At 35.0% G+C, this 18,258-nt stretch overlaps 1 protein-coding gene across 1 annotated transcript in view; it reads right to left on the bottom strand.

Annotated features, from left to right (window-relative positions):
* Positions 1-2,786: 2,786 nt before the first annotated feature.
* The window catches only part of LOC118196232 (band 7 protein AGAP004871-like), a 57,530-nt gene continuing 42,058 nt past the window's right edge, over positions 2,787-18,258 (bottom strand). The window contains exons 6-8 of the mRNA XM_035367662.2: positions 13,797-13,852; positions 4,998-5,076; positions 2,787-3,096 (exon numbers count right to left, since the gene is read on the bottom strand). Of these exons, the coding sequence (XP_035223553.1) occupies positions 2,908-3,096; positions 4,998-5,076; positions 13,797-13,852 (324 nt within the window). The 3' untranslated portion in view covers positions 2,787-2,907. The remainder of the gene's footprint in view (positions 3,097-4,997; positions 5,077-13,796; positions 13,853-18,258) is intronic.

Here is an 18,258-nt window from a genome sequence, read left to right on the forward strand (position 1 = left end):
TGTGGCGAATGTAAATTGTGTGACAACTTAAACTCAAGGAGTAACAAGCCAAGCCAGCAGTATTAGCAGTTTTCAACAACAATAAATTACAAATCTCATCACGATTCATACGTCTACAAAATTCATCACCGTTGCAGATCTTGCATCTAAATCTCTACAAGCTATAGTTGCTGTGTCACCTTCAAGCAAATGATATCAGAAAGGGAAAGGAATATACACTTAAATTTCACTGAAAAAATAAATCGCACTGAAAGAAAGTTGCTGATGATCCACAATGGATTTTGAACATTCTTCGGAAAAATAAAACTCCTTTTTTATTACATAGTGTTAGTACTCCTGTACGGATCCTATACGGATAAACGATAATCCCTGCGCATGCATAAAACAGCCGTTGCACTGGTCGCCAGTCATTGTGTGTTACGGTTTCAGGGTATCCGTCAACATTGGCTAAGATTTTTTGAACAGTCATGTGCAAGAAGTGTGTGGAAAAAGCAATACGTAAGAAGAGAGCACCATCTGAAAATGCTGAGAAGTATATACTAAGTTTGCCATAATGAAATCTCGTAGGAACTACCACATTTATATAAAATGGTGCACCTCCTGCATTATCCTCCTGAAGCAGTTCTTTAAAAAGTTGTGTTCTGAGAGACGGATTAGTCTTTCATGTCCTACCAGCTAGCTTTCTCGATTGATGGATTTGACGCCTATGGACTTTTAATTTGGGTTATTTGAAATTCCGAATGTACACTTGTCGAGACATTAGGTTAATTGGAAAAGCCGGAGAGATGATAAATGAGCAAACGCCATCGCCGGGAATCGAACCACGGACTTCTCAAATACGCGCCGAGCGTGCAGACCACCACACCACGAAGGCATGCCAAGAAGGCGAGAGAAATACCTTATATACACCCCCCCTTTTTAACGACGACTGCGGTTTATAGGGGATCCAATCGCCAAATCCTGGGTGAGGAGAATCATCATTCAACACCCTATTCGGGCTACACCATACAGACATTAGGAAGCACGAAAGATGAAAAATATGCAACGCCTTCGCCGGGAATCGAACCACGGACTTCTCAATTACGCGCCGAGCGTCCAGACCACCACACCACGAAGGCATGCCAAGAAGGCGGAAGAAATACCTTATATACCAACGGCCCATTATCTCTCGAACAATGAAGAAGATGTCATAGATTGTGAAGTCGGCACCATAAACACAGATATGCTCAGTGCACCGGCAAATGATGAGATACACACTTTCAAAATGTTATTATGCTGGAGGACACACTAAACACTTTGTAACATAAAAGACTGTGTAATGAAGCACTAGTGTGGTATTTGATTCAGCTTCTTTTATTAAATGTTACTCGAAGTCTAAGAATGGCAGTTCTGTACATCACCGCCCATCAACAAAATTTTGAAATAAAATTATTTTGTCGACAAAACAAATCTGAATTCATGGTAAGAATTTTAAGGACGTTTTAATCGTAAAAAAATCATAGATTTACATTAAAATAACTTTTTATGAATTTGTCTTGTGACTTTTTATGCATCTTATACGTATTAGAGATGGAACAAAATTTAATGTTAACAGTTCTTAATCAAAGCAAATGTTGAAATCTGCTTTTAATAAAAAATTAATAACAAAATTTTTAAAACATACATTCACATTCATTAAAAATAAAAGTGAAATTTCATAAATATTAATTAAAAAATAATAAAAATCTTGGGAGTTCCTTTTATCAATATAATTTGAGAAGTATGTAATTTTCCCAGGATTTTTTTGATCACAGCTAGTGTAGAGGAGCGAGAATTATTCAGGAGTTCACACAGGTAAATACCAAATATGGAACCTGTATTTCTCTCTAGAAGTCTGCCTTTAAGTGATGCTGGCGATTAAGGTCCAAAGAAATTGCAACTTCCTATTCTTTTTTCCTAAAAGCGCTTCAAAAGGACATAAAAATAATCAATCATTTCCAAAGTTACGAGTTAAAAGATTTAACTTTTCTATGTTAGGATTAAAATAATGGAAAACAACTCGAAGTTTCAAATTTCTTAAGATTAGTGAGATTTGAAGATTCGGATGTCTAATTTTTAATTATATATATATGTCCAAAACTAAATAAAGTAATCCAACCTATCGATTCGAAACTGTTTACAAATAAATACGAAATCATAAACGTAATGTTTTTTTTTTATCTGTTTCTAACGGGTTTAAAAATAAAATTATCAGTATTCAGTGTAATAATCAAACATAAAATGATTAACACGGATAGTTTATTTATAATCTTTGGTGAATGATTAAAAGTGTGAGGATACAAAAGGCACATATAGTTTTACAAAAATGATTAATGAATACATATATTTGTCTGTCCATGCCACAAATGACGAATCTGAGCCTTTAGTTTTCACCTAAATGTATTTTCAAAACTGTCAACTCTTTCTATATGTTTTGAACTATGCTAAAAAATAGATATTTGTAAAAAAAATTCTGTTCAGATGTCATGACTAGATTTTTCCCTTAAGTCAAACTTTTAACTGATTTTTCTCAAAACAGTTCGTGAGCACACTCGAATTTCTGACGTGATGTAGGCGATGTATAAAACATAAGACACATCTATCACATATTCATTCAAAAACAGCAACGACCTATGTTTTTCTATAGTACAAAAAGCAGCTTTAGGAACAAATGCTCATTCAAAAGCAGCAACAACTTATGTTTTTCTATAGTGCAAAAAAAAGAAAAACTTTAGGAACAAATGCTAATGTCTAAAAGATGCCAAAAGTTACATATATAAACTAATTTTATAATCTCAAATACAAAATATAAAAGCATTAAACACACTTTTTAAATTGCTACAAAAAATTACGAAAACATTTTAATGAATTTTTTCTGTGTGGTGCGCATTATTTCACTCCTAATCCTCTTAGCAATTCCATGGGTAAGGGAAACACAACCGTAGAGTTCTTCTCAGCTGCAATGGATGTTAGGGTCTGCAAATATCTTAGTTGCAAAGCGCCAGGCGAGTCTGATATGATATCAGATGCTTCTTTGAGTGCTCTTGAAGCTTTCTGCTCGCCCTCTGCTGCAATTACCTATTAAAAGGAAATCCATTTTACCTATTTTATGCCACTATTAATTTAGGCAATTAATATTATGATATCTAATTTCTCATTTAACTTAACTTTTTAATCCAGAAGGCTATGATGTGGGTGTATTATTGCATTTTAACACACATTACTTGGTTATGACTAATACACAAAGAACGATGAACCATCAAAATAAAATATAGGTAAATAAGATAAAACTAATTTTGTGGAATTAGATTCCTCTTAAAGATTAGAATTTGTCCACCAGAAGTTATTTGGAAAATATTTTTCCGTTAAAACTGTATAGGGCAGTCCTAGTTCTCGCAGGATGCTAAGTTACATTACATTATCATGGGATTTATCTTTCATGTGACGTATTAATTATTAAAAGCTAATTTTAACACCACATATTTTGTACATCGGCAGCAAATAATAATAGTTTGCGAAGGACCCTAATAAGGACTTTGTGATATTTTTAAAGACAGAATTATAAAACTCCGCAGCATTCAGAGAAACAGTATTGTATTTCATTTATAAAAGTCTTTGTGTATATATATATATATATATATGTGTGTGTGTGTGTGTGTGTTACATAAACTTTTTAACAAGTTTCATATATCTAGCAGTGGCTGCAAGTCATAATACATTGCATATGCGCTGGGGACATTGCATGTGTATTAAATGCACTGTGTTACCAACATACAACATACAATATGATTCTGAATATGAGAATCAAATAGGGAAGGATGCAAAAGTCTTCATGACCTTAACGTTTCTTCGTGAACGCGTTTGTGAGTTCAAATCATCTCTTGTCGGCAGTGATCGACTAAAAATTGTTTCGCAATCGACTTGTTGGTCATTCCCCTACTGTAGAGAACCATAGTTCTTGTGTGTTACCATAATGTTTTGTGTGTTACCTTTAGTTATTAAATATCATGTTCTTCGCACTTAAACCATAAAATTCAATTCAACAGGTGACAGGTGAGAGCAAGTCCGGACACCCAGACGGCTTACATAGAGTAGTCAGGTACCGTCCGGATCCCGCAACTATCTGAAGCTTTCAATTCAACAGCAGTATCGCAAATTAATTTTAAAATGAGCATATCTTTAGAATTTCCGATACAGAGTCTGGAGATAAAAATGTTCCCCCCCCCGGCCGTACAGTGTTGCCATGGCTCGCTTTGAAATTGTTTAGTTTGTTAATAAAAAATTTGGTGAAGTGTTACACAATCGATAATAAAACAAATAAATCTGAAATCGATAATAAAACAAATTTGAAATTCAAATTAGGGCTTCCACATGCCCATATTCTATGGAAGATTACGTTATTCAAATTTTGATGGCTCTAGGTACCGTTGTTTTATCACAATGCGAGAATTGCCCCTTTGGACTAAAAAGAATAATTTAATTTCTTTAAATATAATACAAGGCTTTAATATTTGGTGGCAACAATTTAAAAAATGATTCGCCGTTTAGAGTGAATCAACGCAAAATGCCAGAACGAAATGAATAGTCTTTCTGGACAAATTGTCCCTTTGAGCTAATAACAAGTCGCATTACCAAAGTTCCCCTCCATATAATTAAGAATACACCTTGAATTTGCATTACTTTCAGTTATTTATTTACTCAGTGGGTTATAGCGTGTCTTTAAAAGAAAGTTCACCTTTACCTGCTGAATATCACTTCTGATGGGTTTAAAAATCTTATGACTTGTAGGAGCTATTAAATTTAGTGCACATGTTAGCTTCCTGATATATTAATAGAATTACACAATTAATATAACGCTACTATTAAATTTTCAATTTAAAATTATTAAGAAAGAAAAAATTTCAAGTTTAGAATTACTGTAAACAGATATATCTTGTTGTACCAGATGAAGCAATTTTGGAAGTCAGAATTTAACATACCTTAGCTCGGGCTTCCCTAGCTGCTTCTGCTTCAGCAGCCATCGCTCTCTGCATCTGTTGTGGCAGTCGCACATCCTTACTACGTAAGAAAATCGAAATAAAGTAACTAAGTGCTTTCAAGAAGAATAAAATTCAGGAACGAATATTGACAGTATAATTCAAGAATTACAGTATATTCAGGAATGATTATAAGCATATTCTGAATGAGTACTGAGAAATGAATTGCAGTATATTTAGAAATAATTCCCAGTATATTCAAGAACGACAGTATATTCAGGATAAAATTCAAGAATGAGTATATCTGTATATCTATTTATAAAGAAACTACAAGAAACGGCAAGCACGAAAATAAAGAATCATTAAAATATTTAGAACAGAATCTTCAATAAAAAAATAATATTAGTTAACACACAACAGGTAGTGCGTGCAGCGTTTAAGGGAATATGCATATTTTGCTGCATTTAAAAATTTTTCCTAATGAATTTTTATTTAATTTACAAACAAATATTAGTATAAAGTAAAACTACCTATTTATATAACTTGTTTTGCACATTAGCAACTTTTATCAAATTCATTCCTTTAAACATTAATGTAGACGCTGGTGTTTTTAGCACAGTGACCCCGAAATGGAAGTTATCAACTGTTTCAATAATACATCAACATGAAGAGACATCGCCCATATATGGGTGTGATTAGACTTGGTAAAGTAGTTTTTTTTTTTAATTTATTGAACTCTTCAATTGAGAAATTCTTTGATGGCTTTATTTTTCATCGTCTGTACCCAAAAATAAGCTATATTCATACATTTGAAAAGAAAGTTATATAATTTATGTTTAACATTTACTAAATCTACTGAAATTTATGTCACATGACTTAATATTTAATAGGTGGAAAGAAACATAATTAAAATCTGTTTGTCAGATATACATCGCAAAATTCGAGGTGGATACAGTAAGCAGTTAAGTTTGTGATACAAAGCAACATTTTATTGAATTTTCGTTATGTAATAATTTTTTTTTTTTTTTTTTTTTTTTTTTCAGTTTTAAAAACAAACGCTGAAATTTTACTATACTTACAGACGGTAGATGTATAAATTTTTTTGATATTTTTAATGTAGACAAAATGTTCTTTATACCTTTATTTAAGAGTCTATGATGTTAGTATAACCTCAATATTGAAAATTAGAGAATTCTCAAGAAGAATTTCATAATAGAATTTCGCAAGTAATCGCTTTTAGGGTACATTATACAGGGTATTCCATACTAAAGTCGCAAAATAAAGAGTTGGTACATTCTATAGGAAAAAAAATATGATGTGTACACCACATGACTTCCTTGTACGGAGTATTAAATTATACGCATTTTTTCCTGCACTTCATTTAAACTTATTGAATTGAAGTAAATCTGCATCGTCGATAGCGCATAAATCACAATGAAATAAACAAACGCGCTTTTTAAATTTCACTATATTTATTTAGCATAGCGATATTCTGGCGCTAGATTCACTCAACAGCATTACATCTCATTGATTTTATAACTCAGAATGCAAAAACATTATATCACCTGAAGCATTATCTAATCGTTCCATATATTTTATTCAAATACTATAATAAATTTAAAACGATGTATAAAAGAAATTAAACAAATAAAAAAATAAACAGCTTTTCACAGATGCTTCAGCGTTGCTTAACTTATGCGCATGCGCTACTCGTAAACATTCTCCTCTGTCCAAAACAGACTGGCGACAGTATTTTCTTCTAATATGAAACACTGCAGGATTTTCCTTATTTTGCATAACAAATTTATTTTAAGTGTGACGGTATCAAACTTAAAATAATTGTTCTAGACTTCTCAACTTCCCCTCACATTCTCTTGCCAGGATATAAAGTGAAGTGAAGTGCTTATTTAAACGTGTGAATATCTCAGTTTATTCAGAGCCTGTTTCACTAGCCAAGCGTACATTTCGTTGTTATTTCGCGGTCACGCTAGTAAGCCTCTTGGCCTTATCAGTTTAGTATCGCACCGGTTAGATTCCTGCGAGTCCACCGTAAAGCGTAACGTAAGTGCGATCTTGCACTATTTATTTTCAGGTTAGACTTGTATTATATTCTACGTTTTAGTTTCCACCGCAAGTTGGCCGTGTCTCTGTAACATCCAGCGTCAAGAAGGCAGATTTCTTCGGTGCACAAAACTGAAAGTTTACTTTTGGTCTCACTCGGCAAAAAGACACTGAAGGCGGAGAAACTGACTTTGTTGTCGACACTATGCTGAGTCAATATATGGGATAATTTAATAACATAAACGATATTTCCATGATAATTCCAGAATGGATTAAGCATAATTTAATTCGCAATAATAAAAGAAGGCGTTACTTTGTGGTTGCGAAGCTTAGTTTCTCTAGATTAGCAACAAATCCACTATTCTGCTAAGTCTCAAATGCAAACAACTATGGCTGCTATGGTAAAAAAAAAAGCTTAGCCGCATTTAAACAACTTTTAAATTGTTGATAATTCTACAACTATAACATGCAGATTAACTAAAGGCATGAAAACCTTAAAAGGAAGATAAGAACAACCTAATTCAATCATTTTTAAAGCAAAAAGTGCACAATTTACAAACATATAAAAATAAAGAACCTGAGCTCACTGTGCCGAGTAACAAAGTGGATATATATATATATATGTTGGATATATGTCGGAAAAAGGGACTTAACTATTGAGACATAGCCTGAAAAAGTGAATTAAGTTAATAATTTTATAAATAGATTACCTTTTTCAGTCAATGTTTGAGTTCGATGAAACGTGCCTTTGTCATTTGCTAAGTTAGAGATTTTAGGTACTTTTCCCTTGATAAGCTCTATCTAAAGCTAAGTGAATTGAACATTTTTTCAATGCTTTTGTTTAATTTTTCTTTGTATTTAATTTGTTTTGATTTTTTAAGCATACCAAAATTTGATTTTGTTGTATAGGTTTTTAAACAAAATTTGTTTATTATTTTCTAAGTGCAAATTTGTACTTTTTTTTTCTTTCATTTTGTTGCATTTTACGTAGATTTTTTTGCGCGTAAAATGTAACTACTTTCATTTAGTGTAATTGTTTTTCCATGGTTTACAAGTAAAGTTTGGAATTAGTTGCATCAGATGAACTTTAAATCTTTAGCTATTTTTTAACTGTCCTTTTCTTTTAAATCATATATATATATAATTTATTTCCTAAACAATATTGATTAATTGATTATATTATCTAAGTTTAATTTATATATATATATATATATTGTCGGTTTGGCTTTAACTTATAACTCGAGTAAAGACGAAACACTTTCGTATTTACGTATTTTTATCAATTATTGTTCATTGAACGGGAGTTGGTTTGTTCCCCTTGAAAAGTCAACTAATTTCCGATCAATGACAATGATTACATGTTTTAATTTTTCCTTTTATAATTGAAATTTTATTCTTCATGATGATTTAACTCCAGTCCCCATTAAAACATTATTAACATTTTGCTTTCAAATTACTTCAAAACATCTTTCAAAATATAACTTACCAGTATGGATTCACACTTTTAAAATAATTCTAATTTAATTAAACTTAGGAGATAATATAATCAATTAATCAATACTGTTTAGGAAATAAATATATATATATATATATATATATATATTAATAATTTCAATTAAAATAAGTGGTGCATATCTGCATGTTATAGCAATCCTATATACAAAATTTCAACTTCCTGAGGCTACTCGTTTTTGAGTTATGCGATATACATACATACGGATGTACACACATACGAACGTACAGACGCCACGAAAAACTGTCTTCAGAATCCATTTTTAAACAGCTTTATTTTTTGGGGGAAAAAGAGCCCTTTATTCTGTACTTACGTACAAATGCCACGCAAAAACATCGTTAAATTGCATTTGATAGCGGTCAAAAATGGATATTTTCGACGAAATATGACACCCGAAATTTTTCGCGATTACAATACTTCCTTTTTAATTCATACAAGAAAGTAAAAAGGAAAAGATGTCTTATGTACGTACAGCTGAAAACATGTGATTTAAGAGTTATGAAATATTAAAGAAGATCTATTTTCATTGAATAGTCTGTGGAATACAAACTTTGGCATGTTTTTGGTAACACTTTGGCATACAACCGTTTTCTCTTAAATGTCCAGATTCATTTTTCATTAATTACGGCAACATAAAAAGATATTGTCCAATGTATTCACAATATTCCGCACGGACCAGGCAATAGCATCCACTTGTAAATGATGTTCAACGCCTCTTAACTCATAAATTATGCATTTCCCATTATACACTCTGTCACAAAAAATATATGCACCCAGAAGGAAACGACTTACTATCACGAAATCTAACATATATTTAGTATATGAGGAGATAAACAAATGATTACAAATTCAGAACAAAAGATCGCTTTATCAAGAAGTTATGCCATGAAAAAGTTTACAAATTAGTAAGTAGTATAGTCACCTCTGACAACTATACAAGGCGGAACATGGCGTGCCATCGAATTAGGTAGGTCATCTATGACTCCTTGCGGAAGATCATGCTATAATCTTTGCAACTGGGCAATTAATTCACCAGTATTCCGTACGGCTGCAGTTGCCTTCCAAACATATCTCAAACCTTCCAAACTGAAGTTGGCAGAAGTGGCGTTATTCTTAAAATCAGGCAAAACTCCGGCAGAACCTTCATCTTACAGGCCAGTCTCTCTACTGTCAGCGCTCGGTAAAGTACTGGAAAGAGTAATTCTTTACAGACTGGACTTCTTCCTGCAATGGAACAACGCCCTGCATCCCAACCAATATGGATTCCGAATGGGCAACTCAACTGAACATGCCATAAAAGACTTAATGGCCACTATCCAACAGAACAAGGATAACAATTTGCACTCACTAGCAATAGCCATTGACATCAAGGGAGCCTTTGACTCCCTTTGGTGGCCAGACGTAATAAATTTGCTGCACAACATGGCCTGCCTAACAGCCATTATGACCATCCTTCGCTCGTACCTTCAAGATCGAAGTGTACAAGTAACATCAGACAGCGGCATTTATGTCAAAAATGTCTTTAGAGGGTGCCCACAGGGGTCGTGCCTTGGACCAACACTGTGGAATATAGTGGCAAACTCGACATTTCGTCAGTTTGAGAGCGTAGAAATCGCTCGAATCATAACCTATGCGGACGATTTTATGTTAGTTGTGGCAGGAAGGAGTAACCTCGAAATGAGATCTCAATACTGTCTTGATCTGTTCTCCCAATGGGCCAGAGCACATAAGCTTCAGATTTCGGCAGAGAAAACTAAAGCTTTACTCATAGGACGGAGCAGGCAGCTAAGACGCAACCCAAGCATTAAACTCCATGGGATACCGATAAAATGTTTCCCCAATTGAAATATCTTGGGCTATTACTCGACAACAGACTTTCTTGGATGCCACATGTCAGGAATCTTAAGACTCGAATTAGCATCCTAAGCAACAACATGAGACGCATGACTTCACATAAATGGGGTATCTCATCTAAGTTACTAAAAATTTGGCATAGAACCATTACAGAAAGAGTAATAACTTACGGAGCAGCAATCTGGGGTGGTGAACTTACCTCTCATATGCAAAGATCCCTGCTCTCTATTCAGAGACAGCAGCTACTTCAAGTATGCAGGGCCTACCGTACCACGTCAACACTAGCCCTACAACAACTAGAAGGAATTCCTCCCCTAGATTTGATAGTAGAAAGGGAGGCAGCTATCGTAAGGGTTACCAGGCTGGGTCAAACTTCAACACTCTGCGGTCATAGTTATCACCACTCGGACTACGAGGAGCAAAACAACTGCAATAACTTTCATCCAGCAGCTTTTAATCTCTCTGACGGTATCAGTATAAACGACCAACCAATACTGAGGTACAGTAATAACCTTTTCACAGATGGCTCCAAAACTGAGAACGGCACGGGCAGCGTCTTCTGTAGACTAGAAAATAGAGTTGTAACATTCGAGTGGAAAAGGAAATTAGGCTCGAAAAACTCGGTATACCAAGCAGAGCTTCTAGCTATCAGTGTTGCAATTAGATACGCGAACACATGTCAACAGGAGAAATTCTCCATACTCAGTGATTCGGCATCAAGTGTGGCGGCTATCGCAAGTCAAAACAGCCAGAGTCCTTTGGTATACAGAATTCAGAAACAGCTTCGGAGAATGCCTATTTCGCAAAGACCCACTTTAAAATGGGTTCCCGCTCACACAGGGATTCAAGGCAATGAAGCCGCTGACCTACTGGCCAAGCAGGCAGCCAACTGCACAGATATATTAGTAGAAAGACCAACTAAACTTCCTTGGTCTCATATTAAGCGAACAACTTTGACAAGTCTGCTACAAAATTGGCAAAGTAGATGGACGGAGGCAGAGGTAGGACGAAGGACATTTCGCTTACTGCCAAAAGTTAACATGGAAATAAAGACCCACTGTGCTAGCCTAACACAGTTCTTGACAGGTCATGGACCATTCCCAGTATACCTGAACAGATTCAGACTTAGGGATACTCCTTTCTGCGAATGCGGAGAAGAAGGCGACACGGATCATTATTACTTCCATTGTGTACATACAAGAACCTGGCACTTGAAGAAACCAGCGGACTGTGCCTGGGCAATGTGGACGACTAACACACTCAAAAACAGAATAGCCCTCGATAAAATAGAGAAAATCTCAGGTCACTGCCTAAGCAAAAACAACCGTGGATAATATTATAATGTTTCAAATGTTCAGAACTTAAAGCAGATAACCAGAATAACACTTAGTGCCTTGCAGATATCAATATGTAAAAACTGTTATTAGTATATAATATTCAACCTTGTTACTCTGGAGTCTTCTCCGCCGTGATGGTATATAATTCCGTTTGGTTCATGTCCGTGGTCGGAAGCCATCATAGCGGTGCACTCACTCACTCACTCACCTTCCAAACTACTGACGAGAGGTCTGGTGACTTGACAGGCTAAGGAAGTATGTCATATCCTTGAAGATGCTGGTAGAGTCGCGCAGTATGTGGAAGAGCATTGTCTTGCTGATAAATGGCACTTGGGCGACTTGATAGCATAGGTAGTACAACCGGCGTTAAAATGTCGTCCACATAACTGCAAGCTGTCATAGTGCCTGCAAGGATGACTACAGGTGATCGTAAGTACCAACAAATCGCTCCCCAAAGTCACACCTAGTGTAATCGCCGCATGCCACTCGACAACAAATGCCGGATCTGGCCGCCTTCACAAGCGTGTGCGTTGGTCATAAGCAAAGAGCGAATCGGGAATCATCGCTGAATATCACACGCCTTTAGTCCGTCACACTCCAATCTACCCGAGTTCTGCAAAAATCCAATTGACACTGCCTATGATCAGGGGTCAGTTGTAGGCGTTTTAATAAACGTCTGCAGCATATACGAGCGTCGGCCAGTCGTCTCTGAATGGTTTCCTTTGATACCAATGGTTGCCTAGAAGGTGGTAAATGGCGTCGAATCCATGCTAGCAACATTGTTGGTGCGCAAGTGGCCACCGTTATGATGATAATCTCTCGAGAGATCCTCATGCTCATTTGTTTCCTGGGATGGCCTCACCTTCCGCGAGATAGACCATCCATTTCGTGATCCATTGTCGCCAACATCGAGCAACTACTATATCGCTTCAGCTTAGGTGGCGGCCGATACAGCTGTTCGACCAAACTGCTTCCTTGAAGCCTATTATACTCCCTTTCTCAAAGTCCGACAACTACTCGTACTGCCGCCATTTACGTCTCAGAGGAATCTTTAGTCGCAATCCAATTCGACAGATTCGTTTGAATAACCCTACGGCACGAGCAAGCATGCTTTTAAACTCTCCCAGCTTCGCAAATCATATGCGGATAGCGCGCTTACCCTTGTCTCATTGGCGTCGAAATTTATTTGTATATCTCTTAGCAGACTATATTTCTGCCGAGTTTAGTGATGGTGGCTCGATTTCTTCTGGGTGCACATATATTTTTTTTGTGACAGAGTGTGTATTCAAAAATCTTTTGTTTGCTTATCTTCAGCCGCAGAATGCATTATAAGTGTCTGGCGACGTTAGGCTGTTGTTCGCATCAGTTTTTCAATTATGTTCAACATCACATATTTTTTGTGACAGTGTATATTCAAAGAAAATTTGTTGGCTTATGTTCAGCCACATAATTCCGTTTTACAATAAAGTTCAACATCTCGTAATGTCTAAAATATGCATTTTTCTATTATACAAGTATGTCCATGGGATACTTTTTATTTATATTCGGTTATAGATTGCAAATGCTATTGTTTACAGACTGCAGATTGAAAACGCTATTGCAAATGCTCTTGTTTGGGCGACTTTCGGTAAACCGTCCGTAATGGTAGGTGACGAGGTTTTAGCTTCAAAAGCTTGACTTTCATTTCTCAGTAAGTTTACGTTACCTAATTGTACGGTATTGGATAACTAAAATCTGTTGCACTTGACAAGAGACTGGTATTAAATTTAAATATATTTATATCATATTTCTTTCCACATACCAGGGAACTTAAGAAAGGAAAAGTCCCAGAATATGGATTAAAAAAGCAATTAACCTGAAAACAGCGAAGCGATTTGCAACGTCATATAAAAATCACTCTTCAAATTTTAGGATTTTATTACAAAATAAGTATGTTTCATTTATGTCAGTGGAGCATTAATTGCATTTATGACAACTTTCCAAAAGAATGATATATTTTTTAATGTTCTTAAAAGAAAGTTATAAAAGATAGCTTACATTTCAACTCTTTCAACTTTCACGCCCCAAGGTGCGGTAGCTTCATCCAAACTAGACTGGAATTAAACGAAAAATAGGCAATTATTTATTTACATCCATTTAAGACATTCAAATAAACATAAAATACACAGTAAAAAAGCAAATTAAACATCCCAAAAGACGGTTAAAAGGTGTGAGAAATCATAGCATTCTGCTAACACCATCACCTTGAAGCGCATCCCTCGCCATACGTAGATAACTTTTATTTTCTTTGTCATATTCAAAGAAAAAAACTTCAGTTAACAGAGTAATTAAATTAATACTGAATTCATTTCAAACTAAGATTCAAAATTTTTCTATTACCAGTTTCATTTAAGGGCGAGGCCCTGGACTAATTAAGAATTTAATTACAACCCGACATATTCACTCTCAGAAGCTTTGCCGATTTCTAATAGCGACCATTTTATAGGCGCCAGATATACAAAATATGAATACTTAGCGAAAGAATTAATAGCGCATTGGAAGCATATCTACCCTTCTGTATGAAATCTTACTCATTTTTTCCCAAATCATTTATACGCGATTATTTACAAATCCGTAAAACATTTTAAAATTTCATAACAAATAAGCTACGCAGCCAATGCCGTATTTTATTACATTGAAATAAAGTTTTATTTATAACATATTTCAGAAGCGCTCAATGTGTCGACCTTTGCTTGTACGTCAGACATCTATGCGTCACTAGGGAGGATTTACTTAAACAAATCGACACCACAGTTGAATGAAAATATTGATATTTATTTCTTTCCACAAGCCTGTTGTCCAACTCAATAGCTCTATATTTCAGAGCAAACATTGCGGCTCCCAGTAATAATACCGAATCTAACAAACAGATAAAAGATTATTACAGGAAAAATGCAACAGTCTAAAAATTTACTAAAAAGTTTTTAGAGAGTAAACATTTTAACATTTTAATTGCTTACAATAAACTCACAATAAAAATTTTTACTTTTATTAATTTTGAACTATACTTTGCGCTTTTGTCTGTACTATTGCAAGCACTTTATTTTATGGCGAAATCTCAATGTTATTACATATTATTTATTATAAATTCCTAAAAAACTCCGAATTGCACGATCATGACAAGTAAGATATATCTATTTTGACATATATATATATATATATTGATCAAAAGTGGTGTTTTCCTGATTGTAAAAGGTTTGCATGAAATAATCGCGGAAGAAAGACATTAATTATAATTTAATTATGACGTTCCTATTGTCAAAGTGTTTTTTCCATGTATTTGATGGCGCCAAGAAACACTTAACAACGAAACATCATCGATAAAAGAAAACAGCTAACTGTTTTTCGTGCTATCAGGATATTAAATTGCCCATCAACAGGGTTTAGAAATTCAATGCGGACGCAATCCTTCGCCTGCTACGAGCACCTGGAATTGGTATGAAAAGTTTTAAAAGAAACTGGTAGCACTGGTGGCCTTCCAAGAAGTGAAAGGCCTACTGGGAGAAATGAAACTGATTCTGTCGTGAATGGGACAGAAGATATATAAACAATTGAGACTCTAGTTCGCGATACTGATACTTTGAAAGTCATGCTGTGAGAGAGTGCTACAGAGCAAGTGTTGAAGAACATGTTAAGAGAACAGCGATACAAATTTGATCTTCTCGAAGCTACAAAGACAGACCACGCTGAAATTTACTAGTGTGATTATGTTCATAAGTAAGCGTAATTGTTGCAGTTCCCATTCCCAAAAACTCATACATGTCTAATCATAGTAGTTTTTGCACAATGGATTTTTGTAACTAGGAAAATTTCTTTTGTTCACTCTGTATTTCATTAAAATTCTTAAGACTTTTCAAAATATTTATACTGCTAGTTAAAAATCATGATGCATAAATATATTTACAAAAAGGGAACAGTAAATGTTCTATTAAAATCACATATAATAATAACAAGAAAGAAAGAGAAGAAATTAAAAGGAAAGGGGGGAATTCATAACTAAAAATGTTGCAAAAGGGTAGGATTAGTTTCTAGCTTGCATTCTGCAAAATTCATATTCTAATAAGTTGAACGGCAGTTTGGCAGACTATAAATTCAAATACCAGGTTTCTAAACAGTCATACAAGTGAACATATGACTGAATAAATTATCCTAATTTATCTTAGATTTGTGTTCTGATTTAAAATATGCACTTAATTTTAATGTTGTATTTTCCTAATAAAAGGGTATTTTTTAAAAGTTTCTCTGCTTAAGTTTTTAGATCAAAAAAGAAGATTTAGATTCGTAATTAAGCCCAAAAATGTTTCCAAAAAAGAAATTTTAGATCCGTAATTAAATCACAATTTAAAAAAGGCTCATTCATTATTGAATCTTTTCGCTGATAAAAACTGGAAAAATGACATAAGTCCTTTTTTTCACGGCAAAACTTTTAGGATACTTTATTTGAAAAGGTCTATTTAGGATGCTGGCGCAACTTACACTTTCACAATTACATGCAGAATCAATATTATTATTTGTTTTCCATACAGGAATGTTAGTTGCATAATTTTTTAAAAGGCTCGTAAATTATAGAACATTTCTGTTCGCAAATCTCCCTTGTTAAAAAACTGCCTTTGTCTTTTTATTGGTCACTGATCGAATTAGTCTCTATACAGGGTGTTTATATACCAACTCGCCGGAAGATTGACAGTGAAATAAACTCTGTTGAACGACCCTATATAGCTTGAAAACTAACTTATGATGAGAAGGCAATTTAATTTACAGACAAGTTGAGCAAACGCATCACTTTGAACAATCAGGGAAAGACAAAATTTTAGCAGCGTTGTTGTAGCTGGAGCAGGTTATGTAAGAGGATATATCATCTAAACATATGGGCGTTTTATAAACAAATAAGTAAATTGAAAATATGCATTGCAAAAACAGAACTTTGTGTAAAGTTGAATGTAGAGTGGAAGTGTGCCGCTGTACTTCTGTTGCTGACGAAACTTGCGCTGTGGACATATTTGGGCAGGCTGCGCACGTAGCTCGACGTGGTTGACAAGGCAGTGGCACAGTAAGTAAAGTCTGAGCCAATTTTAGTTTGTGTACATCTGTTACGACTAATATTAGAGGCCGACGCTAAATATTTCATGGAAAGTGGTTTTTAAGGTTTTAATCCTGATGTCTGTGGTCAGTCAAGTCAACGAACAGAAGCTGCTGAGTAACTCTGCAAACACATTTGAAAAGAAAAGAAACCCTGTGCGACCTGTGATGCCTGTGAACGATCTCTCCTGCTATTTTTCGAACATGTGTTCCTGAGTGGTCCGCTTAAGATATGGTGTCGAGAGGATAGTTTAAATCACTTTACCTTGGATGTTGTTCCCCGCCTGCTTCGCCAGATCGTCAGTCAGATCATTTATGGTGATAGATACCCTTGCGAATTATAACCCAGCACAGAACAAGACGCTAAGGAGAATAAATTCTCAACATAAGATAGCCAATAGCATGTACCAATGAACTTTTGCTTCATGTGCTCGATGTGGCCAACAGGTTAGACGCAGAGTCACTAAAAATCTCTGTATTTAGTGCATGTTCGATTACATAGAAGATTGCAGCAAGCAGGACTGTTAGTTCGGCTTGAAAATGAAACTATTTAAACTGTGCTGTGTTTCTATTTGTACCGAAAGATGTTTTTCTGCAGATAACAAAATCCAATACCAGTACCTTTTTCTGTCTTGGATCCGAGTGCGCAGCGGATTTCGCATATTTTGCTTCAGGTTTCCGTGCGCAGGGTGGAAATGCATAATAGCCTAGCATTTTTCATAATTGCAATGTACATATGCGTGGCTCCACAGATCTCATGGTCTGCCAAGTCCTGTGACATTTGCAATGGTAGCCTCCCTTTCTTTTATGAAATATAAAGGCGGTAATCCTTCAAGAATTTGAAGCGCTGTCGCTGATTCTGTGCAATGCGCTCTGCATATGATGAGTAGATGAGGGCGCTATAGAGAACTGAGTTTCTGAGACTTGTTTATTGGGAAAAAGTTTTAACCCACATTAAAGTTCCGTAAAGCAAAATATGTGGTGTCACTATCAACTATCTGGATCCCCATTCGAAGTACTGTTCAAAGTATTACTATGCTTTTATTCCAAAGTATTACTATGCTTTCATGTCTCAACATCCTGATTCGCCTGTTCATATTACGTCACCCCAAGTGATCTCATTACACGCAAACTACGCTACAAAAATCTAATTCTCTCAGCAATTATCTACATTAATTTCAAGTTAAATCTTAATTTGTAATACAAGTTTAAATGCAAGAATTACCTATTTGACGGCATATAAGACGCACCCTTAGTTAGACGGCCACACACAAGGAAAAAAAGTTTTAATAGCGTGGTTTCTTTTAGTTCTCACATTTCGTAAAAGCCAAATAAACAATTATTGAATGCAATTACCTTCACGTATAAAGACTGTGTCCTT

The sequence above is a fragment of the Stegodyphus dumicola genome, chromosome 8 (assembly GCF_044657685.1).
Source record: "Stegodyphus dumicola isolate Sdum_Otavi_A_Nest chromosome 8, ASM4465768v1".
Taxonomy (NCBI): domain Eukaryota; kingdom Metazoa; phylum Arthropoda; class Arachnida; order Araneae; family Eresidae; genus Stegodyphus; species Stegodyphus dumicola.